Source organism: Asterias rubens, chromosome 2 (genome assembly GCF_902459465.1).
Source record: "Asterias rubens chromosome 2, eAstRub1.3, whole genome shotgun sequence".
NCBI lineage: Eukaryota > Metazoa > Echinodermata > Asteroidea > Forcipulatida > Asteriidae > Asterias > Asterias rubens.
Genome location: NC_047063.1, coordinates 3,583,737 through 3,610,982, shown reverse-complemented (window position 1 = coordinate 3,610,982; position 27,246 = coordinate 3,583,737). Strand labels below are relative to the sequence as shown.

At 39.8% G+C, this 27,246-nt stretch overlaps 1 protein-coding gene across 2 annotated transcripts in view; it reads left to right on the top strand.

Annotated features, from left to right (window-relative positions):
• The window catches only part of LOC117306707 (inner nuclear membrane protein Man1-like), a 40,829-nt gene extending 14,095 nt beyond the window's left edge, over positions 1–26,734 (top strand). The window contains exons 3-15 of one of the 2 annotated variants that reach the window (XR_004520981.1): positions 1,690–1,765; positions 2,402–2,484; positions 2,731–2,822; positions 3,586–3,752; positions 4,567–4,668; positions 6,973–7,075; positions 11,949–12,111; positions 13,286–13,325; positions 17,794–17,881; positions 19,789–19,894; positions 20,986–21,064; positions 22,093–24,252; positions 24,421–26,734. Coding sequence is in view for 1 of the 2 variants with exons in the window: in XM_033791188.1 (XP_033647079.1) it covers positions 1,690–1,765; positions 2,402–2,484; positions 2,731–2,822; positions 3,586–3,752; positions 4,567–4,668; positions 6,973–7,075; positions 11,949–12,111; positions 13,286–13,325; positions 17,794–17,881; positions 19,789–19,894; positions 20,986–21,064; positions 22,093–22,244 (1,251 nt within the window). In the remaining variant the exon portion in view is untranslated. Of the gene's footprint in view, positions 1–1,689; positions 1,766–2,401; positions 2,485–2,730; positions 2,823–3,585; positions 3,753–4,566; positions 4,669–6,972; positions 7,076–11,948; positions 12,112–13,285; positions 13,326–17,793; positions 17,882–19,788; positions 19,895–20,985; positions 21,065–22,092 lie in introns of both variants that reach the window. The other variant, XM_033791188.1, reaches the window with a different exon arrangement.
• Positions 26,735–27,246: the final 512 nt, after the last annotated feature.

Sequence of the window (27,246 nt, the reverse complement as noted above, 5' to 3'; positions counted from 1 at the left end):
ACTTGTGGGGCTTTCCAATGCCTTTCTGCACAACTCTGCCGCGCACGCCAAGATACGCGCACGCATGTCGGACCTTATTTGTCGGACCTTCGTTGCATTGTGATTGGTCAATACGCAATGGGGCGGAGCTTAATGGATTGGTCTATTACACGCAGGCCATTGCCGCTGGTCTTGGCCTTGGTGCCTCTTCAAAACTTTCCCATTGACTTTAAGATTTGTCAATGGATGTGCCCTTTGCAAACGGAAAATGGCCTTGCGCTTTAAAAGATGAAATTCCATGACTGGTACATTGTACCTTTGCGCTTGTAACAAAATCTACTTCCTACGTAGTTCCATGATTTCTAAATAGTTACAGATGTACACAAAATCATTCCTTTGTCATTTTAAAGCTGTCAGTTACTGATCGATGTTTGAAATTAGAGAAGGGGTGGTAAGGGGTCACGCACATGAACTTTACCCATTACCAGCTCAAGAAACGATCACGCAACAACAAATTGTGCTGTGATGAATGAAGACTGTTGATTTGTAATTGATTTCCTCATAAGTAAACATGTTTTCATGATCTCACTGAGTACATTCATTCATTCATTCATTCATTCATTGTTGACTCCAGCTGGTGACTTGTCCATGCATCCGCCACAATATGTGCTCAGTTTGAAGAAGATGATTTGTGACTTGTCTTTCCTTAGAAAAAAATAACTGCTTTTAAATGTAGTAATACAGTGTATCCAATTTGGTCTTTTTGTGAACTTGGTGGCATTTTTAGTTAACATGTTTGTTGTTGTAAGGACAACAAAGTTCTTAAAGACAGTGGACACTATTGGTAATTGTCAAAGACCAGCCTTCTCACTTGGTGTATCTCAACATATGCATAAAATAACTTACCTGTGAAAATTTGACCTCAATCGGTCATCGAAGTTGCGAGATAATAATGCAAGAAAAAACACCCTTGTCACACAAAGTTGTGTGCGTTTAGATGGTTGATTTCGAGACCTCAAGTTCTAAATCTGAGGTCTCGAAATCAAATTCGTGGAAAATTACTTCTTTCTCGAAAACTATGGCACTTCAGAGGGAGCCGTTTCTCACAATGTTTTATACCATCAACCTCTCCACATTACTCGTCACCAAGAAAGGTTTTATGCTAATAATTATTTTGAGTAATTACCAATAGTGTCCACTGCCTTTAAACCAGTTACCACTGAAAATAGCTTTTTTGTAGTGTTTTTTTTATCTCTACTTTTTTATCTGGGGTCCAGAAAACTTATTGTTGATGGACCTGCACTGTGAGGATGTGCATTTAACATTGGTACGAAATATTTACAGATTTGCACACAACTTTACAAAGATAGTAATAATAGGGAACTCCCTTGAAATATTTTTGCTTGAAATGCAATGCCTTTTGTGAGAATTGAGTATACAAATTGGTTTTTATCTTGTGAGTCAGAACTCATTGTGAAATTTTTAAAAGATTCGTTTTTTCTTGCGACTCCAATGACTGATTGAGCTCCAACTTTTACGGGTTTGTTATTTTATATGCGATGTTGAGTCACATCAATTGTGGATAGTGGATACTGGTCTTTGACATTTACCAATGTTACGCATGTTTGCTTAAGTGGAAAATAAGTGCAATGACGTTTTTTTGTTTGTCTGTTTGTTTAAAGTCAGTGTTCTCCCCCTTTTCTTTTACAGAACACAGAAGAAATGGACCATATTGAGGCCATGAAGATTGTGCAGGCTTTGTATGTGAAGTTATCTGATCTTGCAGGTGAGTTGATTCCCCCTTCCTCCCTCATACTCCTCATTCACCTCTCCCATTTCAAGGGGGAGCAGTCTGTCTTGGTTGTATTCTTTCCCTATCTCAGTGGACAGTAGTTCAAATCCCACCTTGGACAGAGCCTCCAGCCTCCCCACCATGGGCACTGTGCCGTATCAATACCTCTTTTCACTAACCCATGGTTGGGATGCACAAGAAAAAAATCCTGATTGGCTAATTAAAGTGACTACTTTGCGTGCACACATGTTAAACAAATCCTTTTGAGCACTTGTATGGCGCTTGTAGTAAGTATAGGAAGCTTAGTACTACATGCGTGTCAAAATGCAAGTCGTTTGACACTATCCCATTTCAAATATATCTTGTTTGTACAGTATGCACATGCAAACTGCATACAGTTACATGTAGACATAGAATCACAAGATCAAATAAGAGGGGACCAGTTGCTCTTTGGCTCTTTGGCTTGATGCCTCTTTTGCGATTGAGTGATGAGTGGATAGGCCAAATAAAAATGTGCCAGATTACAATATGGCTGTAAGCAAGGTGTGATGTATTATTTGTGCATGTCAAGGGAAGTAAAAATAAATGAACTAACCTTTGCTTTGTTTTTTGTGTGTGATGTAAATACAGGAAAGTACGAGTGTAAAGCGCCTGATGTCACAAGCAACAATATGACATTTGATGAAGCAAAGTTGTTTCTCAAGTTTGAATTTGTAAGTATTCACTGAAGTATCATCTTGAAAACAAACTGACTGTTCTGCATGAATAAAGTAGTCAGCTTTATTTTTGTCTTAAAATAAAATAAAAATAGTAAGCAGACCCTGAAACAACAGTTAAACAAATAGTGCAACTTTAACCATGATTTTTTATTCTGTGGACGGGATAGGTCATTTTGTGGATTGAGCAACAAATTGTTTTGAGCACGGTTCTTCAATATTAATAAAATATTTCTTTTTCAGCGGAGTGAGATTAAGGAACAGACATTCTGGATGGACCGCCACTTTGAGGGTGCTCTTCAAAAGATTGTTAACAACACCCAGTGGGGTCTCAGGTAAGCTCCTAAGGATTTTAGACTAATTTCCAGGTCAAAGGTCAGAAATACGCAAAATGGTAGTTCTAAAATATAAATCACATTCTGCTGTTTCAAGCGTCACACTGTTAAAGATGAGTACACTATACGTCAGATATCAAAGGTAGAGGACATAAATTTATGTCCCTTACCCAACCAACCCAATGTTACACCATACATCAGAAAGCAAAGGTAGGGGACTTAAATGTATGTCCCTTACCCAATCAACCCAATGTTACACTATGCATTAACTAGTTTGCAGCTTGGCCCGTATTACTTGACTAAATGTACACATGTATGATTTTCATTTTATTTTTGATACTCCCAAACCCCACCCCAACCCAACATTTTACCTTCCAATGAAAGCAATGCATCTGGTCCCCCAAAAGGTTGAAAATACACTACACTTGCTTAGTCTGTTGTGATTAGTCAGTATGTAAGGGGAAGGAGTTAATTCAGGGATGAACACTTTCTTGGTGTTATCCAAAATCAGAATTTTTACGTCAGCATGGTGAAGAAAATCAGCCACTGTTTTCCCCAGTATTAATAAATTCTGCTCTTTGATCTGTACACATACATGTACTTCTCTAGTGCTGAGGACATTGTTCCCCATAACTCTGAAAGTTAAAACTCCAGGAGTTACCAAAAGGTGGAAATGCAAGGATTTCTAAATTCCTAAAAAACTGTGCATCCAGACTTTCTGGTCATCAATAACTGTCACCCGTGTTGATTGTTACTATTGAAGGTTATACAACTCTAAGAAAGAGCCTCTGACGGTAGAAGAGGGCAACCTAAAGAAGTTGACTGAACAGACCATCTGGTTGGAGTCATTGCAACCCCAGATGTCTTGGCTGTGTAGGGTGCAACGATCAGCAGTGTTGGTCATCTTTAGGCTGGTCGTGTTTGCTTTAGGTAAGTTTAATTTCATATCCATTGTCATAACCAAGGATTTACATGGTAGCATGTCGTGGCCAAGCTGTCTAGTTCAGCAGTTGACTGTTGGTTAGAATCCCGTTCATTACACTTGTGCCCCTAATCATAATTACTTCCTAAAATGTTGGGATGGTGGTGCATTCTGCTCTACCAGCCAAGCTCCTAGTGGATGATATACATGGTTATATCCTTATGGACTGTGAAGTGGGAAAACCTGTTTCAGCCCCAGGAGTATAGCATGTCCCTGGTGAAGGTTGATTTAGGTCGACAGCCCAAACCAGGTAAGTGTGTCCCTCACCTCGAAGTGGCCATACGTTGCCTTGTGAAGTCACATGTAGGTGATCTCTCATTCAAAAAGGAAACAAAAAGAAAGACGAGAAACAAAGGAAGCTCCCACAGTTAGGACAAATCAGTCGTTACGCAGCTCTATAAAAATTGGGCTGTGGAGCCCACAGTCTCTGTTGCGCTGGTCCTGGTGGTGGTGCACCTTCAAAAGGTTAGTATAGTCTTTAAGATTAGTTCAGTGAAAGTGGTCTTTACAAAATGAAAATGGCCTTGCTCCTTTTTCATTGATGAATAATTGTAGGCCTGAGATTTTCATGCCACCGCACCTCACAAAGAGAGTTTATGTACATGGTGTCTCCGCAAACCTCTCTTTATTGTATTCCTGCCATGCAAAATTTCAACTTGTATTTGAACAGTATGTAAGCTTTCGATGGTTGTGTTTAACAAATTGACTACATGTGTGTATCTATTTTGAATTCTACTTGTGGTTTTGATTCTTGTTGCCCAGTGGTGCTGGTGTTGTGGCTGGTGTACAAGTACACAATGTATCGCATAAAGCGAGACAGGGAAGAGAAGCAACGAATGCTTGAACTCGTGGATGAAATTAATGGTAAGTGCTGGTTCAGTTATTTGAGATTGACATCAAGAACTGTTGTTATTAAAATGAGACCAAACAATTGACAAATGTTCAATATCTGAAAAAAGGTTAAGTTTTAGAAATCTCTTTCAGACATGAAGAAATGTCTGCATATAAACATTGCATACATGATTAAAGGGAAGGTATATGTTTGGTAATCAATCTTAAACTTAATGGCAATGAAAACTTTCTGCTAGAAGCCTACAGCAGCTTTCGATAGTATAAAGCATTTTGAGAAATATTTCACGTTTAAGTAAAAATAACAGAAGAACAAGAGGAAGCTTTTGTACATACATGTATACATGTAGCATGTTTCCTCCCTTCATACAGTATGCATCCCAAAACTTCAACTACAATATCCACACCTTGAATTCTGAGTGTGCAGATTTTGTTTTTCAAACTACCACACAACTTTTAGTAGAGTTAAGAAACGTTTACTTCCGTGTCCAGGGGTATGTGTTTTGGCTTCCCCTGTCCAGACATGGCCTTCCTGCCCCCTTGCCCAGCCCTCCTCCTACGCGTGTCTCATCAGGTTGTTTACTTGGAGTCTAACAGTCTAAAAGTACAAGGTAGTGGAGGGAGGGGGGGTGGCTGGATTGGTTGCAAGAAGTCAAACCGAGGAAGTTGATGAACCTAGAAAAATAAAGAAAAATGAGCTGGAAGTAACAAACATACCTTTAGAGGCACTGGACACTATTGTTAGTTGATCAACATAATTGTCAGCGTAAAAACTTACTTGGCAACAAGCAATGGAGAGCTGTTGATAGAAACAGCTGTTGTGAGAAAGGCTTCCTCTGAGGTAACATACAACTGTACATGTTGTTTAACTTTTGAGAAAGAGGTAATTTCAGCTGAAGCCTTTTATTATGCATCTGAAAGCAAACAAAATTGTGCAACAAGGATGTTTTTACTTTCATTATTCTCTTGCAAATTTGATGACCAATTGAAACCAAATTTGTACTTTTTTTTTTAAGATGTCAATTAAGAATCAAAGAATAATACCGCATTATTAGTCAACATCCCCTCAAGCATAATTGCTGTACTATTTATCAAACATGTAAAAGCTCATCATTAGTACATAATGTACATTGTCACATAATGTGGATTTTCCTTGTTTAAATAATGGACTACATGTACATGTTTTACAACAAATGCATTTCCCCCTTGTGGGGCGTAATGATGAATTATCTGTTAATTCAATTTCCTTGCAAGTGGGGATTTTGAACTTTGCGATGTGGGATTACTACATGTTTGATCTGGAGAGGTTGGCGATAACATCAGGAATGTTTTTTCAATTCAATTCATTTTCAAAGTAACATTTCTTTCCACTGTTCCAAAAAAGCAGGGCTTGTCAAGGATAATAATGTACATGTTAAATGTACTCTGAGAAACAAGAACTATAGCACATTACAACAACTGAACATGGCAACTAAACAATGTTAAAAAATGCATGTACAAGCCGAAACAAAGCAGTGGTTTTGGAACTTAAAAACTTAATTGAGGAAACAACAATAGAAAATGTTAAAGCTTCTGTTCAAAGGTTGGGCATACACACTGTAGATTTATAGATACTCCCAAAAATTAACGCCAATAAAAATTCATAGTTTGTGAAAACATGGTAATATGAAATAATATGAAGTTGTTTTACATGTATGATGGGACTTTAGCAGTTAACTAGCCAGAAGGACTAGTTGGACAGGCGTTTAACTGGTTTGTGAAACATGGTAATTTGAAATAATATGAAGTTGTTTTACATGTATGATGGGACTTTAGCAGCTAACTAGCCAGAAGGACTAGTTGGACAGGCGTTTAACTGGTTTGTGAAACATGGTAATTTGAAATAATATGAAGTTGTTTTACATGTATGATGGGACTTTAGCAGCTAACTAGCCAGAAGGACTAGTTGGACAGGCGTTTAACTGGTAATTGGTTAGTGGACCACCAGTAGGCGGACCACTGCCTTACTGTTACCAATACACCCATCCATTAGGCTCCGCCCACGGCGCACGTGTAGCCAATGCCATTCTCTGCACAACTCTGCCGCGCAGGCCAAGCATTACGCACACACATGTCGGACTTTATAGTGTCGGACTTTTGGATGTGCAGTGGGTTGTGATTGGTCAATTTGCATTGGGGCGGAGCTTAATGGATTGGTCTATTGCAGTTATTCACTAGTATCTTACATATTACTACATGTACGTTGTATCATCCACATTAGTGTATTCTTGAATTGCTCCTTTTTACATACTTGTATTAAACCCTTTGATCTTGCTGCAGAGATGTTGAGAAGTCATCAAATGGCCTACAACAAGGACAAGAGCTTGTCTCCGTACCTAGCACTACCACATGTCCGAGATACCCTCATACCGCTTAAACACAGGTAAACACTAACTAAATACAACCATGTTTGTAACTCTTTCAGTGCCCACTTTTTGTAGGGGGTTTTGAACACAATGGTGCTTTCGGTATACATACATGTAGTATGTAAAATAGATCATACATGTACGACCTTGGCACTGAAAGAGTTAATACATGTACAATAACAACTCTTGGATCCATCAATCTTTTGTGGAGAATACATGTAGTACCTTGTCCTGGGTCTGAGTCAAATAAAATCTCATCAAATCGTATTTACAGATCTTTGATCTTCACATGTACGAGGGTCAGTTAGCTAAGTGGTTTCTTTCCCTGCCTTGCATCCCTGTGGACCCCAGTTTGAATCTTAACTCAGACTCAAAGCCTTGCATGTGATTGGGTTTTCAGTCCCTAACTGATTGCGTGGGTTTCCCCGTTTTGTCTTATTCCTCCTACATTACATCTAAAACTGAACATTTCTTCTCTTTTCCTGTTCATCCTGTTGTTGTTGCTAATTACGCTTAGTCTTTCAAAGCTTTTGCGTAGTAGTACAGGAAAAACATTTTAGTTTCTGTGCAATGGATTTGACTGTAAAGAACTTCGTCAGGTCCTGTGGGATCAGATTTATTTGTTCTTAAGGCTTTTCCAAGAGGAAATCCAAATGTCTATTATAGGAACATTTCTGATGTTGCACCCAGCCTGAGGCAGCAGAAACCACACTGTCGTCCTTCTGTCTGTGTGTACTTTCCAGACCAGATGAACTAGACCTCAATCATGAGAATATAAACCTCTTTCCTTCAAGAACTACTACAGGGTCTTATCCAGGGTTTCCCCCTCCCCCCTTCCTCCAAGCAATCATCACATAGGGATGTCTTTGTCGTATTTGCTCTGGCAGCCCCAAATCTTATTTCGTCCTTATCTCCTGGAACCAGAGAAAGGTCTGTCACCCCATCCTACCCACGCTTGCCCTGTTTTGCCCTGATTTGCCCTGTGTGCGAATGGGAATACTTTTGTGTTTCTTTTTAAAATTAGCTTTCATTTTGATCGTAAAAAAATTTGAATGAAGTTTATAACTTATTGAGAAACCTTCATTTCATGTTCTTGAAATACAACATTTGGGTTTGTTTTATTAAAAAACAAAAGCTTTTTTTTGGGGGGGGGGGGGGAGGTGGGAGCAGTTCATATTCAATATGAAATATTCATACAGAAAAATATTTCTGTCTGAAGTACTTTCAAAAGAAGAAAATAACATTTAAAGACCCTTAAATTCACCATGCTTATTTTTGGACTGCTACAGTGTAAATACACACTACATGTAGATGCAGAGGCCCTATATTCATGTGTTAATATGAACTGCAATAAATTGAACAGCTTTTTGTAGTTCACACTGAAATAGGATAATTCTAGTTTGATAAATTTTCACAGGTTTGTGTTGTAAGCCAAATTCGATGGAGTTTTCACAGGTTGGTGTGCACATTCTCGTCCGATGAAGTGTTCACATGTTGATTAACAACTTTGAGAGTGCACATAAATTTTACAAATGATGTGATGTGCTTGCACCTTCAAGTGGTCAAACTGGATATGCTGGTCACACGGGATATATTTTGTACATTGTTTTGTTTATTGTCCCTACTTCTCGACTCTGCGCCTTGAACTTCTCTTTAGATATACAAATGTCAATAACAAACAAATCTATACCTGTTAAATTTCAATCCAGACTGCCGCAGTCTTGACATGGGAGAACCCTTAGAAGTAGGTACAACTAGGTCAATGTACAATGTACATATTACCGTCTTTGCCTGTTTGTGAAAGCCAGAAAAATAGTTTTCTCTTTAATTAATCACCTGCACGAGATCAAGTGCTCAAGGACAAGAATTAGATTCAAGTTTCACTTCAAGTCGTAATCAACAACTCCTTCAGGACGTGTCAGGAACTCGCTGAGTGTATCTCTTGTCGGAAGCAATCAAAATCAATATCTGTTTTTTTGTAAGGGTTTGAGTACTTTTTGCGTGACACAAAACAAAATGTCCACAGATTTACATTGAAATTACACAGTTTGAGCATAATGATGATAGAAGGCTTCACTTAAAATATTACTTGCTAAAGTGCTGTAGTTTTTGAGAAACGAGTAAAACAATAACACAAAAATAGTCTAGTCTCAGGAGACTCTCCTGAAAAAATTGCTCGGTGATTTTCGCTTTTCCCAAAAACATGACGACTAATCATTGAGGCTGAAAACTTCTACAGGTAAATTATATTACATACATCTTCATTCACCGTGAGTAGGGATTCATGTCATAGCAAAAACCTTAGTTATACAAAAGGTGTCTAAACCCTTTAACAAAAGAATGAAAGAAGAAACACAACAAATTCATATGTTGCACTTCCTTGCTGGAGGCTTCTAGTGAGAGAGACATCAGAGAGTTGTTGAGATCTTTCTGCACAAGATGGTAAAGAATGACAGATGGTCTGGCAGTGTGGATAATCCTGATTGACGGTACCTGTCAGTGCCCTTGTCCCCATCCTGACAGCTGAATGTGTGTCCCATCCAGTCAAAGACAACAACACAGCTACATGTAGACAGTGTACACTGTTGCAGGCAGTTTCAAAACCAGGGTTTGAGATAGGGAACAGTGAAGCATTATTTCTATTAACGACCTATGTATTCATCTGCTTTTTAAACTGTGGTAATTTGTCAAAATGTTGTTGGAAGATGTCAATAGCTCGCCTTCAAAAGTAGAGGAATCCATTACCATGGTGTAATAAAGCAATTGTTGCATGCTGTGTGATGGGGTTCACTCAAGAGGGAAAATGGCACCCTTGGACTTGTCTTTGGAGCCTTATTGGGTGTCTGAAACTCCATGGACCCCATTGGCCATCACAGCGTGTAACAGTTGTATAAATACATGCTCTGCAACCTGATGACTGTTTTAGACAGTTTGGTTGCAGTTTGTTCTTGCTTTTGCAGTTTGTTCTTGCTTATACATGTAACATGGAGGAAGAAAATATTGTCTTCCTCCATGCTTATAATCGGGGACATTTAAATACAATGCATCATCAACACTGTATGTTCAGTATGTACTTTGGGTTAATTAACGTTGACTCTAAAACTTGACGCAACTTTTTGTACTTTTGAATTAGGAACCTTTCCACTTTTCACCTTAAATCTTAGATGCTTACAATGTTTTGCACTCACACAACTTTGGTAAAGCATTTTGTGTTGAAAATTTTACAAGACTTGGTGCGAGACTTGGTTGTAGTCCAACAAACATCAATGAGGTTCACATTGTCTTGTTAATATTAGTGGACTGGCAACGCTATGTACTGTGTTAAACAAGAGAGATCCATCGTACATACTGTCACTGAGATTGTTTTACATGCGGTACGCTGGATGGCAACGATAGGATGAATAATTGCTTAGCTTAAAGTACATGCTAAGCACCGTTTTATTATGAGAATCCTACATGTTCATGTGGCCGAATTCTGCTTAACATCCTGCATGGGTGATTCACGTCCAGACTGAACACGTTTCCTGTCTTCTAGCCGTACCAGCCTTGGTTGCTAGAGTAGCGGTATATTTAGCGACTAGTCCGGCACACACTCAAGCTTTCTCCGCTGTACCCCCCCCCCCCCCTGCTCCGTCACCCAATCAATCAGGGGAACAGATGGGCTAAGGGGTACCCAGCCCGAGGAGGGTGTTGAGGGGGCAAATTAGGAGCAAGAGAAATTGCTTGTGACAGGCCGAGTGTGTTTGCGGATATTTAATGAAGTCAAAACCCTAACATTCAGAGTAATAACTTCACCTTCTGAGGTAATTGCGGCTTCATGAAGTGCATTCTGAATTGCTATTTTTTTCCTTCTCTTTCTCTCTTTCTGGAGTCGTTGGGAGGAAGTCGGCAATTAATGTGTTTTTTTGAAATGTAGAAACAGATAGGAACTTGACATTTAAAAGGGAAGAGCCTGACCATTACACACTGTGTTTATACAACTTGGTTTAGAATTATTGAGCTCATGCTAAGACAATTAAGAATCAATCTTTCGATTCAGTAATGAACTCTTCTTCCACGAAGTACAAAAAGAAACTGTGTTATGGCAGTGTTTTACAGGCTCCTGGTTCTGGAACTCTTTGTTTGTCTGTAATTTACTAAAAATACGGTTTTGCCCTGAAGGGTCTTGGAGGAAGTCTGTCTATGTGTCATCCATAGTGTCTACAAGTCCATTATGTTGAGTATGCATGGTACAATGTGTACTATAATATTCAAGCAAACAAGGTTTCAGGCTGTGAATGTATGTTCTAGAAGGGGCACTTCTCTGAGGAAAATGTAAACTTTGTATTTGAACTTTGCAATCAACACCACGGCCAAACCACCGCGCACCGCGGCAATCACTGTGGCTGCTGTTAGTTATTTCTAGTACTGAAGTATGCCAAATTTTCCATAGCAGCATGGCCGTACAATGTGTGTTTTTCAGTTTTTATGGCATAAGATGGTGCTCTTCAGGAGGCTGGTGACTGTTTTCCACATTCCATTCAGATATTGAAATGGCCTACCCCCCCCCCCCCCTTGAGAAGGGCTTTGCCTGTTTTCGGCAGTGGCTGATGAATGTACCCCACACCTTGTCAAACCCTTATAAGAGTCTTTAGAAATAAGTGTCGTAATTCACAAGAAAAATTCAAAACCTGTCTTAAAAAGTGCTTCTCTTTGTTCAAGCACCTTATTGATGGAAACCTGCGCTATATACACCTTAATATGATTGTAGTGTTGTAATTTGGTAGTTGCTTTTTACCTTTGTATTTAGCGCTTTGGGGCCAGTAAGGCAACTTGGCGCTTTATCTTTTTTGCTATTTTTTGATATGTTATTCCTTTAGTAAATATCTGTCAAATGACTCTGTCCTACAGACGAGAGAAGCAGCGACTCTGGGACAAGGCCGTCCTTTTTATCAACACCCACGAGTCACGTGTACGGATGGAGACACAGCAAATTGCCGGGGAAGAGTTTCTAGTCTGGAGATGGCTTCTACCGTCCCTGGTGGTCGCCTCGTTCACTCCAATGACCGAACTGGTGAGATTCACTGGCCAACTATTAAAGTCCACGGTTAACATGGGGCCGATTTTATAGAGCTGCTTAAGCACAAACAAGATGCTGAGCACAACAAAATTATGTGATTGTGTCCTGCATTTAAGACAGTGGACACTATTGGTATTTGTCAAAGACCAGTCTTCTCACTTAGTGTATCTCAAATAACAAACCTGTGAAAATTTGAGCTCAATTGGTTGTCAAAGTTGCGAGATAATAATGAGAGAAAAAAAACACTCTTGTCACACAAAGTTTTGTGCTTTCAGATGCTTGATTTTGAGACCTAAAATTCTAAATCTGAGGTCTCGAAATCAAATTCGTGTAAAATGACTTCTTTCTCAAAAACTATGTCACTTCAGAGGGAGTCGTTTCTCACTATGTGTTATACTATCAACCTCTCCCCATTACTGGTAACCAAGTAAGGTTTTATGCAATAATTATTTTGGGTACACAATTTGTAATTACTCAAAATAATTATTATTATAAAACCTTTCTTGATTACGAACTATGGGGAGAGGTTGATAGTATTAAACATTGTGGGAAACAGCTCCCTCTAAAGTAACATAGGTTTTGAGAAAGAATTAATTTTCCACGAATTTGATTTTGAGTCCTCAGATTCTAAATCTGAGGTCTCGAAATCAAGCATCTGAAAGCACACAACTTTGTGTGACCATGGTGCGACAAGAGTGTTTTTTTCTTTTATTAATATCTCGCAACTTCGACGACCGATTGAGCTCAAATGTTCACCGGTGTGTTATTTTGTGCATATATGTTGAGATACATCAACTGTGAAGGCTAGTCTTTGACAATTACCAATAGTGTCCGGTGTCTTTAGGCAGAGTTATACATGGCCTCGATATTGTTCATGTGCAATCTCAGAGTTCAGTATGGAGAGAGTTGGGACGTAGAGGTACCAGTTTTCTTCAGCCACGTGGTTGCTGGGTGTCATTTTCGGTCTAAATGCAGCACAGCCCAATGGGCAGACTAGTCTGTCATCCTGTGTTGGTCCATGCACTCTTTTGGTTTACAAAATGGCATTCACAAGTTGTTGCAATTCTCTCTATATACGTACACTGTACGAGTCTGCCACACGAAAAAAAGGTATAAACCCCAGAAATTTATTTTGGTTTTCTTCTGTTTTTTCCTCTCTGTCAATCAGGAGCTGAACCCCAACAGAGTGAAAGTGTGGCAAGGCACAGGTGAGTTGGAAATGAGGCCGGAAAGTAAAAAAAAGATTAAGCATCGAGATTGCGCTGAGATTTCACCGGCTGCCACGATCTCACCTGAGATCAATTTACCTACGTGTACCCCCAGGTCCTGGCGTGCCAAGCTTAAAGGAACATTTCAGAATTGGTTTTTGCTAACAAAACAGTTGCTGGCAGTGTAAGAACTTTATGTAGTCCACCACATACATAAACTGAAAAATCTGTACAAGTTTGAGATTTATTTACCACTGGATCATAAGAAAATAGTGGACTAAAAAATAGTTACACATTTTGCATGACAATTATGTGTAAACAAAAAAGTGAGTAAAACACTCACTGAGTGATAAACTCCAAACGCGAAGTTAGATTATTTATTTCTCATTGAATATTTCAAACAGAAATATTTCAAGGGATGTTTTCTACTATCATCATAAGACCGTGTAAGTTTTGTAATGTATGAAAATCTGTGATCTTCAACAAATTTGTTTTCTTACCAATTCTGTAATGTTCCCTTAAGCCTGCCCAGCCCCTTTGCGGCAGACGTGTGTCCCCTGACAAGCTGCTTGCCCCCTTACATGATTTGGGCACCAGCTGGTGGAAGCAAGATACATTCTATTGGGTTGCTGCCGGACACACACGCAGGGTTTTCAGCTTGTTTTTTGCAAACGCATGCTTCCGTTCAAAGTATTTAGTCTACATTGCAAATGTTTTGCGTCTCGCTAGAAACCTGTTTTATTTATGCATGGATAGCGTGTGGAAACGATGGTCATTTGCATCAGGTGTGCTGATGAAATTTTGTGGACTTGTTTTGCGAGAGTGTGATCATGCAACGAAATCAGGGAGTTGGTTTGAATTGGTCTTGGCTTCAATAGAAAGCAAATAATAGCCTTTGAAAGAACCAATGTCCCAAGGAGTATACTTTTTCCTTTTTTTTTTTTTTTTTTGCTTAGCGTAAAAATGCTTGCTTTCAAGTTGTACTCAATTGACCCTTTCACAGTAGCACAATGAAGTTTAGTGAACTTGTATGCTGTATAGACAGGCCTTGCATTATGCAGAAGCAATAATGGCCTTGGTGCCCCTGCAAAAATGTACCCTAATACATGTAGGAAGGAACTTTTTCCCCAACAGAAGTGCCCTTTGCAAGATGAAAATTTGCCTCTCCCTCTTAAAGATGAATCTCCTGCCGTCGATTTCACAAAGAGTTAGGACTCGTCTTATCTCGAGTTAGGACGAGTAACTTGTCCTAACTTTGGATTAATCTTAAGGTCTGCATGCTACAGCGCAGGGTTGGGACGTGTCTAAGTCCTAAGATTAGTCTCAAGTTAGGAAGAGTTTTGTGAAATCGCCGGCAGGCCTGCATGGATAGCAAATGCAGACCTTGAACTTTGCTCTTGAAGGGGGCACAGCAACTCTCCTCTGTTTATGGGATAAATGTAAGTTTGTATTGGAACCTTGCTGAGGGCACCACAGCAAAAGCAGAGGGCACCATGGCATCTATTGTGGTTGCTGTGGGTTATTTCAAGGCCTGCAAATGTTTTGTTTTTTTCAAAAAATGATAGATCGCTTTTGACAGCCTACTACCTCTTGGATGTCTACCCAACGTGACACAATTACATGTAGAAGCCACCCTTGGCGCAAAGCCTTAAATCCTGTCAAACATCTCCCTGAGGTACGCACTTCCACACACTGACCCCAAATGCCAGAGCAGGTCAAAATTATAAACGAACAAGTATGTGTGAACAGGGTTAAAAAATAAACCAGAGTCCGTCTAGTATGGACTTAAGGGCATTCACTTATGCCCCTCGCAAGACTTCCAATTCTCCTCTACCCCATCTTAACCCTAACCCTACTCCCCCCCCCCCCTCTTTAGTTTAACAATAGCCCTTGGAATGCACAGACTCCTTCTGTCTAGCAGGTTTGCCCTGAACGCACCTGAGTTGGATGGAATAAGGATTTCCTTATTAGGAATGTAACACAACCTAATGGGCAGACTAGTCTGACACCCTTGGGCCCTTTTCGAAATCTCGGCTTTGGATTCGGCTTCAGGCTCCGCCCTCTCGTCTGTAACCCCTGAGCGTGTATACGCAAAGCACGTGCAATTGTCAAAACAACCGTGGGGCCAAGCTAGCCTGAGCCAAATCCAAAGCCAAATCCAGTCGTTTCGAAAAGGGCCTTATCGCTTCTTATCGCTTCTTATCACAAGTTGTTGCAACTCTTTCTATATAAGAATTCCAATGCTGTAATCTCAGCAGCACAGAATCAATCAGAAACTAGATGTGTGAAACAAGGTTTAAAAATAAACCAGAGACCGTCAGGCACGGACATAAGGGCATTCACTTATTCCCCGTTGCGAGACTTTCATCCCCCTTGACTCAAACAATAGCCCTCTGGAATGTACATGTACAGACTCCTCCTGTCTAGCGGGTTACTATGAACGCACCTGAGGTGGAATGGACAGGGATTTCCTGATTAGATTACTGGATGCCCACTGATTACTGACAGACAGTTAAGGGGATGTATTGCATTGATTCATAACCCTCACTCACCTGTTGTGAATAATATATGGCTGTGTGTCGGCCAGTCTCAGTGATCGCATAGTTGGTGATGGTACGCACAGGTGCTATGTACATGTACATGCAAGGTGGTGGGGAGGGGGGGGGACACCAGATGATGGCGTAGTTGGTGAAGTTATTTACAGGTGCTACAAATGTACATGCAAGGTAGGGTGATGGTGGGCGAAGGGGGGGGGGGGCATTTGGGGAACACCAGATGATTGCATAGTTGGTAATGGTACACGTTAATGTACATGTATGTTACAGGTGCTACCTTGAAACCTTACTCAGGGTTTGTGCATTCTTTCTTAATTAATGCGAGAAAGGAGGGGGGAACCAGATGATCTTGTAGTAAGTGACGGTATGTACACTACAGGTGCTACCTTGAAACCTTGGTCAGTGTCTGTGTGTTTGCAGTGTGGGGAGGGGGGGGGGTGGGGATGCTGTATGCATACTTGGATTGATTATACCTACACCTTAAGCCCAAGCTACTGGTACTGTCTTATCTGATTATAAATACAGGTGCTTTGAGTCTTGTAATGTGGCGGGACATAGCGTTGCGCTGAGTAGAGGGAATGTGGGTATTGATGATTTGAAAGTGGGGTGTCGTTGGTAATGTGCATTGAGTCAGGAGATCAGGAGATAAGATATTAAGAAATTGTCTAATGACTTGAAGGCTTAATTTTAAAAATGATTACCTTATTTTTTTCACCTACATGTACCACCAAGACTATGGCATGTCTCTGGTAGTAGATCTTCTGCAAAACAAAAGCATTGACAGTCTCAAAAGGAACTCTCTGACTGGGCTAATAAGTTCGAATAATGGGAGACTTTTGGACGGTCGTTTTTCACAGTTCTCGCCAGCAGTGCTCGTGCTCAGACCTATGAGCGCAAGACTGAGCATGTGCGCACATGCTAAGAGCCGCAAAATGGACCGTTATTTCTGCTACTTCCGCCAGCAACTCAAAAGTCTCCCATTGCTACCTTTTTCTGACTGATGTGACTCTTGATATACATCAGGTTAAAAACCTTTGAAAAATAAATATATATATTTTTTAATCAACAAGAAAACCTCGACTAGGCTTGGCGTGATTCAGCCAATACTAAGTCGCAATTGGCCTTGATTTCTGCCTGAATTATTTGGCTCTTTATTCAGTGTTATTAGTCACTCCCTTCGGTAATTTTATCTCAAAAGTCATTTGTCTCTCGACAAACTTTAGAGATTGGTGGCTCACATTTTAATTTTAAACTAAACTACTGTAATTATGATGATGGTATCTGTAATTCCCTAATCAGTTTTTTTCTCTCCAAAAAGTCAGTTTTTTTTTTTACTAACGTCATTTGTTTCAGGAATAGTAAATCCATTTTCACAACTTTGGTTTGCTCAAAGAAAACGCTTCCAAGTTTTCTTCATACATGTCATATCATGTTCTTCTTAATACTTGAGTGTTTTCCGATTTTTTTCGCCCTTTGAAAATTCTGGAAAATTCTTGAAATTGGGATTAAATAGCCTGTAATGTAGAGTATACACCATGGTAGTTGATCTTGTTCGGCTACGCTGTTCAGCATCTGCGTCTGCTGCTTTACCTTTTCACAACAAACATCTCCCTGTTTATTGTACATAATCTGCCTGTTGATTGTGAGATTGAAATGTTGGCCACTCTTAGAGTTGGAAACTTTTAGCCTTGGATGTGTTTGGGGTACATGTAGGTTTGGGTTGAAGAGATATTCAGATTTACCCCGTCATCTTGGTTCTTTTCAGGAAATGAATTATCGATATCATCCGCCATAATCGATAGCAGTACACATATCAATACAGTAATGTTGTATTCCACTCAGCATTGATGCCTCCCTTCCTTAGCAGCAGTGCTAACTTCCTTTTTATCTTTCTCTCTTTTGTTTTGTCACAGCGTTTGACAATTTGGACACAGCCATCAAGACACCTCGCTACACCCCAACGCCATGTCTCAAGATCAGGAACATGTTTGATCCAACACTGTGAGTCACTTTTTACGTCTGTTTTTTCTTTTCTTTTGGGTTTAACCCATACACCGATGTGTGTTATCAGTACTTTCCCCGAGTCCTGTGAAAAAAGATCACAGGCATATTACTTGGGTGGGATTCGAACCCACAAACCTTGCAATTCTAGAACAGTGTCTTACCAACTAGACTACTGAGATTGCCCAGTAGCTAGAGGCCGTTCAAATCTTTTTTTTCTTTCTTGTATCAAGGTTATTTTCTGCAAGGCGGAGTTTAGGGGTTGGCTGAAATCTTCTTAGTCTTTAAAATTCGCACTAAATATTTGCTTACGACAGCTGAAGACACTGTTTTGAAAATAAATAAAGCTTTACAAGCTTCTAAAAGCATTTTCCATTTTTTTGTGCAGTCAATAATGTTGCATGTCTGATCAATATTAACCCCAAAAAGTTATCAATAACTGAGACATTTGCTTATAATTTATAGGTTTGATTGAGTACCGTGATCAAGCACAGTTAATAGGTTGATTTGGAAAATTAGATGTCGGGCAGCCAAAGGTTTTGAATGAGTTGGGTCTTGATGTTGGAAAAAAAAGGCCCCGGATTTGCAGAGACTTTCAAAATTTCAGCTTTCCACTTTAAGCAGAAGTGAAAAGTCAGTTACGGTGTCTCATTACTTGTTCCATTTTATCCCTTCAGCCTTTTTCTTAATCCAATATCCTACTGTAAAGTACTTCAAGGGAGAAATGGGTGCCGTCCAAATGGCTACAAAAATAGAAGCAGCTGATAAAAAAAAGAGCGCAACAACTTCTGTCTTATAATAGATGTTAACTTCTGTCTTTTTGCTCGTTTTGTGTCCCCGTTTTTGGTCCTTTTTTTCTAAATACGGATTTCTGGGCTTCAGTGGAAATTTCTTGCAGCTGATTATATTTTTATCAACCTATAAATTCATGCTTGTAAGGAAACATATAATTACTGTATTCTTTTTAGTCTAGACGTATACCAGATAACACCATTTTGTAGTCCTGTTAAATGATGTTTCGGTTTCTTAAAGTCATGGTTTTTTTCTTTAAAGTTGATCTAGGATGTTTGTCAAGGACTGAATAAATTAGTTGATTTCCTGCTCCAAAAATTTTTGGCTCCATCTGATGTCTGAAGTGGTTCTGTACAGTTTCCACTATTTGTCATCTTTTTGTAGTTAGCAGTTTTTTTCTTCTTCATGTCAGCACTGGGGATTTTTGCTTGATGCAGGTTGTACTGTGGTTACTAATTGGGCTGTGGTTGTAAGATGGGCTTTGGTTGGGCTGTGGCTGTATTGTGTGCTGTGGTTGCTAATTGGGCTGTGGTTGCTAATTGGGCTTTGGTTTCTGATTGGGCTGAGGCTGTTTTGGTTGGGCTGTGGCTGTATTGTGTGCTGTGGTTGCTAATTGGGCTGTGGTTGCTAATTGGGCTTTAGTTGCTGGTTGGGCTTTGGTTTCTGATTGGGCTGAGGCTGTTTTGTGGGCTGTGTTTGCTACTTTGGCTGTGGTTGCTGATTGGGCTGTAAATGCTGTTTGGGCCATTGAAAAAGTGCCAAAGCCAGACTTAAGGTCTGACAATATGGTGGAGCCCCTATTCTCTAGAGGTTTTCTCATTTTTTTTTTTTTTTTTTTTAGAAGCACCGAGTATTCTTTATCCATCAAGTAAAATATAAGAAAACTTTAAGTTATTACCTGTGATCAGTTTTACTGTGCAAAGAATAGTTAATGGCCTGACGTTTCGGCCCTAGCAGAGTCTTTCTCGAAGGCTATGAAATAAATGAGAATCAAGCAGAACTTTCAGTGCATCTTGTTCTACTGAAATAAAAGGGATTTTGTGCATACAGTGCACTAAAAAGCATGAATGACAACAAGGTTTGACAATTATTTTTCTATTTTGTTCAAATCTCAGGGAGGCAGATGGTGACTGGCATGTGACAATAGAGGATGCTATACTGGAACGATGCGCCGACAATGACGGTATTGTTCACGTCGCTGTGGATAGAACCTCCAGAGAGGTACGTAAAAACGGTTATCGTATTACAAAGGAAGTAACTATAACAGAGAAGTCATCAATAACCTTACCCGGCTGGACGTCGATAAGAGAACAGAGAAAATGTCAAAGTGTCACAGAGTTTGACGAGTGTGATTTGTTCAAATGAGTTTCACATTATGAAATGTTTCCATTAATCTTGAAAGTTCAGTTCAAACGGGATGCAGTGATATGAGGTTTGGAAACTTGCTTGAGGCCATGAAGGATTCTATTTAGCATTACTTGCCAAGAGTGCTCTCATATTCGGTACCTTTTGAAGACCAAGGACAAAGTCAAAAAAGGGAAAATAAAAGGACTCAGTAGGGAAATTCTAAAGACTGGGGTGCTCCACAAGGAATTTTATGTACAAAATCTTAGGGGAAAAATCTTAAGTACGGGGACAATTGAAAGAACAAAAGATGTCTCCACAGGGATGCATGTTTTGAGAATGTTGGAGTGTGTGAGTACATTGTAGGACAAAAGGGTCCTCTGTTCGGGAAAGGTCCACAGGTGGAAAAAGCCAATCGGAGCTGTTGAGAATAAATAAAAGAGGGACAATAGGAGGTCCACAGTTGCAGGCATATACCACCTTGCGTGTGTGTGTGTGTGTGATTTAAGAGAGGTGTAGGTGGGGGGCATGGTGAAGTTTAGGAAGAATAAGAAGGATGGGGAACTTGATAACTTCAAACTCTATTTTTTTTTTTTTTTGCTTCAGGAAAGATTGCGTTGTTTGAATAATTAGTAATATTAGTGCCCAATAAGCAGGACTTGAATTTGGCGTACAATTCCACAAGACTGCAGGTTTTGTAGCTTAGTGGATCAGAAACTTATTTTTTTACAAGACCAGAGTCATCGTCAAGGATTAAAGTTTTCTTAGAACTGAGAGTGGAACAAACACTTGTATAAGGGCTAGAGCCAAAAACACATACACTGTACCAAAGGGAAAAGGGGAGCTTTGGCTGGCTGATCAGTTTACAAGGTTTATTAGAGGCAGCCAGGCAAGCTGCAATTGTTTTTATTTGCCTGTCAGACATCCATTACAAAGTGATCATTGTTTATTTTCTTGTGGTTCTTTAGGGCTGTGTGTATGTGAAATGTGCCACACCGGACAGTGCAGGCCGAGCTTACAGAGCACTACAGGGAAGCTGGTTTGATGGTAAGCAAAATGGGAAGATTTTAAAACTGGTTAAACAAAACTGGTGTCATATTTCAAACGTAGCTTTGTGTAATAGCGATTAGAGATGTCCGTCTGGTGTGATAAAGCACTATATAAGAACGGCATTTAATAAGGGAATCAATGTGTGGTGAAGAGGTTTTCAACTAGTGGTTTAATCCCAATGAGGCCTGGTTCTTGATAGTTTTACCGAGACGAAGTAACACCATGTGGGTGTCCGCGTGCTAGGTTTATTATGTTCTTTGGTGAACTTGTCTTGCTTTATATTCTACTACAGCAGAGTAGATTTTTTGAAAATCAAGAGACTAAAAATTTAACTCAATTGAGCCTTCCAGACTGGTCTTGGAATATTTTCTTCAATGGTCCAGTTGGTGGTACATTCGCTGTCATCTAACGCATTTATCCTCCTCAAAATAGAAATTTTCTGCAGTATTTTTTACTTTTTGGGAGGCTCCTGTGGCTGCATCCTTCAGATACGGAGTGTGAAGCTCAAATCTTTAAAAAAATCTGATGAGAAGGGAGGGAGGGCTCACGACAATTTACCACAAAAGATTAGTCTTTCCTTTTTAGCGTGGCACTCACCCGGAAAAATGATGCGGTTGGTTCCACCCAAAGCATTAAGCTGTCTGAACATGAAATAACACAAACCACCCAACTCTTGGGTTTTCCCGGCATGTAAAGGCATCATATGCATGTATGAATTAAATACTAAAAGTAGCTAAGCATGTTTTGTGCCTTTTTGTAGAGAATATTATTTTAATTTTTGCCACCCAGAAGTATATTACCAGCCAAATTTATAACCTTGGTAGAGAAGCAGTATATTCAAAAAAGCAACTTGCTTCAAGGACACAAGTGTCATTACAGGGATGCGAACCCACACTCCGATGACTTAACTACCAAAACTCAGGTTCGATGCTCTAAACGGCTCTAAACATGCTATAATGTCTAGAGTAAAATGAAAATTAATTTGCAATTACATAACTTCCCCCCTCCTTCTTTCTACTTTCCAGGGAAACTGGTGACCGTGAAGTACCTTAGATTAGACCGTTATCATCAGCGCTTCCCGTATGCAGTCAACTACAATGCACCACTGAGGCCTTCCAATAACCTCAAGAAATCCCTCTCTCATCCCGGCCAATCATCCTCTCTGGAATCATCGTAGGTTCAAAGGTCAAGTCAGTTGGGCTCCTTCCCCACCCCCAGGCCATCGGTCATTGTTTTCAAATTGCCGCCGTGCCTGGTGGTGGAAACTGTAGTCAATTTAATTTGGCAGACAGTCTGATCTCTTTATGTTCTTTGCTCTGGGTGCGGACTTGGTGCTCGACCTCAGATAATTGTAGATTATACCCTCTGGTTATTGGTACCGATTAATATGTACATATACATGTATCAAAGTTTCGTTTTGTTGTTGATGTGTTTTTTGGGGGATGGGGGTGGGGTGGGGGAGTATATCATCAAGACGGGAAACCAGTTCCTTGGTGCTGGTTATCATTATGCTACTTCAATAGGAGACTTTTGAGACGCTGGCGGCAGCAGATATAACAGTCTTTTTTGTTGCGGTTCTGAGCGAGGGCGCACATGCTATTGGATTGTGCACATTGGTCTGAGCCAGCACTACTGGTGAAAACGGAAAAAGGACCGTCCAAAAGTCTCCAAGTGACAATGTGTACCGAGTGACTCATGTTTGAAGATTGCTGTTCAATAAAACAGCAGCTCATTGCAGACTACTCTCAGAACACATTTCACTGCTTGACCCCCTCTTTGTGTGGATCATTGTATTCTACTTTTAAAAACCTCTTTCTAACCATATGCATTTTATAACAAACGGTTACAAACGCTTTGTATAGACCAACTCGTCCGATCCAAGGCAATGTGTTCCTTTAAGAACCAACAGCAGACAACTATGCCAAGGCCAAGTTTGCGCAAGGTCTATTGTCAACTATAGTTTGACAAAGTTTGTCCAAACTCTTTCCAGTCAATGATAGTTGGTCTTCGCTTTGACTATTTGGAACCAACCTATCGGGCATAGTCCCAACGCTGGTTACCAATAGCCAGTTTAATATAATAGCACAGGGTAGAGGGCACCAGTTATAAGAAAATGATAACAAGCGTTAAGGTGCCAGTCGCCCTGAGATGACATGGCGGAAATGACTCGCACTTTATTCAACGTCTGTGCGCATGCCCTCCATCACATAACAGCCACTTGTTAACCATCGATCATTGCACGAACTTGACCCTAGCTGAATTTTTGAAGTTTGGCATAAACCTGAGGAACAATAGTGCCATAAGCGCTTTGGCTTGGGGCTCCAACCATGGTTTTTCTGAAAAAGAAAGATAAAAAGGGCACACATTGGGTCAGTTCCCTGGAAATTGCTTTCAGTGCTCTTAAAAAGACTACTTGGCGGAACTATAGATCTTTGTGGGTGCATTTACTGCTGTTGAATAAGAAACTTACTTATAAATATTAAACTGTACAGTTTTGTTTTTGATTTTCTCTTTTCTTTTATTAAAGAAAAAAGTTGAAAAGTACTGGTCGTAATGTTTACGTAGAATGTACAAAGACGGAAATTAGTTGGTTATATGGAAGGTACAGATTTACAGAAAGAAGTAAACAGTGATTGTAAGGTTGCAATTGCTGTAGGTTTGGACTTTTGGGGCGGAAAACAGTTCTTAAGAAGAGAATAAGTTCTGTTATTGGAAACTGCAAAGACTGTGTATGAAACGCCTATCCCCAATTTGAGTTGTGTGTAACGTATCTCAAGCATAGAGGTCTTTAATCACCCTGCAACAATCATGGTCTTATCCTCAGTACAATTATATTATGTTGCTGCCATCTTGGTCACGTTCCAATTCATTGTATATAAGGGAACCTGACTATTTCTCCTTCCAGCCTCGGTTTGGCTACATTGATTTGAATGGGAAAACATCAATTTCTGGTGCAGTCTTGAATGGCAGATGAACCTTGAATGGTAGCTGTTTTCCTCCGACAGCATTTCTCATTTAGTATCCCTTCTGATCTGATGTCCCAGCACATGGTACCAGTAAAGGACGCAGAGCTGCAGGCTCTCCCTTACTCTACAGCCTGATCCAACATTTCCCTGATTATAATAACTTTTCCCCTAGTTTGTTGAAGGTAATTCAACGTTTCTATCGGATTGCAAGATTCAAAGGTTGGTTGCTGTGAGAGGCTTTTTCCCTTCCAGTGTTGCCTTTTAAACCGGTATGGGACTCACAGTTTGAAGGGACGATTGTGGCTTATAGCAAAAGCATCTTGATAGCCTATGTGTTACCCAAGATCTGCATTAAGGATTGGTCCATGATTGACGCAAGATTCAAAGGTTGGTCGCTGTGAGAGGCTTTTCCCCTCCAGTATTGCCTTTAAACCGGTATGGACTCACAGTTTGAAGGGACGATTGTGGCTTATAGCAAAAGCATCTTGATAGCCCATGCGTTACCCAAGATCTGCATTAAGGATTGGTCCATGATTGACGCAAGATTCAAAGGTTGGTCGCTGTGAGAGGCTTTCCCCTTCCAGTGTTGCCTTTAAACAGGTATGGGACTCACAGTTAAAAGGGATGATTCAAGTGGTTTGTAGCAAGAACATCTTGATAGCCCATGCGTTACCCAAGATCTGCATTAAGGATTGGTCCATGATTGACGCAAGATTCAAAGGTTGGTCGCTGTGAGAGGCTTTTCCCTTCCAGTGTTGCCTTTAAACAGGTATGGGACTCACAGTTAAAAGGGATGATTCAAGTGGTTTGTAGCAAGAACATCTTGATAGCCTATGCGTTACCCAAGATCTGCAGTAAGGATTGGTCCATGATGCTGATGTAGCTCACTGAGAAATTAGTCTCTTTGTTTTGTTGTGTGGGGATACTCTGTATTGTAGATAACACAGATATTAACCTCTACCTCTGAATGTAGGTGGTCTTCCTTGGAAGTTGTGCGCCACCTGTAAGGAAGGGCATTGATATTTCCTCGGTAAAGTCGGGGAGCGGGGCAGAAATGGCCGACTAAATTTCCGTCTGTACTTCTGCACTCTTTACATGTAATCAAAAGACTGAAATACAGTCCTGTATAATTGTGTACATAGCATTTTTAGTGGATATAACGTAGTATTCTTCTGGAATCAGTAGTGTAACTAGAGTCTGTGTACAGGATTCTTTAGGAAGTCCTCCTTGCAGAGGTTCGGGTGGAATCTTGAAAACCACCCACTTTTGTTGAATATTCAATTTAGTTGTACACTTAGTTGATTAACTCATTCTAGAATTATGTTATTCTGTTATTATTATTTTTTTGTCTGGAGAAAATGCATTGTAACGTGTTAATTTTTTGATAGGTTGTCTCATTTGAGATTTTTTTCTCTCCATTATGTTATCTCCAAAAGCAGTGCTCATTTTCTCTGATATTACTGGAAGACTTGTTATAGCGCCCTCGTGCTGATAGCAAGTGGAACAAGTGATGAATTCAATTCTATTTGTGCAGCAATGTTTTCTAAAGTAATTGGAACTGAATGGCGTTTGCAATGAAATGATCAGTTGTAGTAGAACGACTAGACATTTCTCTGAATAATGGCATTAAATTTGAATTCTTTATCTCATATCAACTCAATTTACTTATTGACTTTGTATGAATTACAGCAACGATCACTTTTTGCCCTTTTCAGTCAAGTAGGTCTTTAAACATTCTATGGACCCCAGAACAAAATTTCCAAGAGCCAAATTCCATAATGATATTCGCATTCATAGCTGACAAGTTTTGGACATTTTAGACTTTAATCAGTCTCTTCCCTGCGATTGGATGTTGAAAGCCAAACTGTGGATGTGGAGGTGGGCGGGGGAAGTCTGGAGGGGGGGGGGGTAATCACGGTGTAAAGCTTGCCAACTGGGTGTCAAATAAAGTTCATTCCATGATGGTACTAGCTGAAATGTTTAAGATGGTAAAATTTTGCAACTGCTTGTCAACATGGAAGGAAGCGCGGAGTTTATGCCCTCAAAAATGTTAAGCTCACACACCTGAAATTAGTGAATTTATTCTTGACAGAGTGATTGTGGTACATTATAGCATGGCTAGGTTTAAATACTAAACATTTAATGAAGTGGTAAAACCACTTGGGTTTTGTATGTATTTTGGATGGTTTTAAACTATTGTATTTGTTTGGTGAAAGCTTATTTTGTTCAGGGACGCAGATCCCCAAGGGGACTTTTTGATAATATTTAAATAAGTGTTTCTTTGGTTTGAGGATAGTTAGAAGATAAATGCATGGATAGGTTTTTTTCCACCACAATAACTGGCGGTCAGTTTAACTGATTAATTTTTTGAAAATTTTGCTGGGTGGTGATGATGAAAACAGTCGTTGAATTCAGATCCTTGCCGTGGTTTCAAAACGGGCGACTGAACTGTCACGACTGTTTAATGACTGTCAACGTGAACCCCACCTTGATCCCATTCACGTTGGAATGGTGTACATAACTTGAAGTATTACAATTTAAATATGACACGTATCACAGTGTGTTTGGTAAAGTTAGCCCAGCACTTGTTTGTTTTTGTTTATAAACTTAAAAGATGAATTGTCATGTGTTTAAAACTGTTTACGGTACTGTATTTATATTTACTACTAATAAATCAAATACATTTAGTATTAATAAATAATTCAGTGTCAAGTTTTTTGTTTTGTTTTGTGGGTGACTTCTATAGCTTGACTACATTAAAGACAGATGGAAACTGAGAAGGGAAAATAATAATGCTCATTTTGCTCAAGTTTTATAAAGTAAGTGCAGCAAAATACTTTGGCCCTATCTGTTTCATTCTGTTGTGCACAATTCCTGAAATTTCATGATACAAGAAAATCGTAACGGAAAATGGTGTAACGCTTTCCCTTCGAGTCGGGTCGGAAACGCCCTGAGGACCTGATTAATAAGAGTGATCCAACAAAAGTGCAATAATACTGTTGTCAAACCCTAAGATTGTATAAAACAACTGCACACTGCTTGCGCAGTCGACCGAAAGTGCAGCTTGTCAAACATCACCTTGGGTAAATTCCTCCCTGGGTCAATCGAAACACATATCGAAAGCTTACGTCACTGTACGTTTATCCAATGAAATCAGTGCATCAATGAAATCACTGTACCTGCCATTTTTGCATATAAAGGCTGGGGACCATG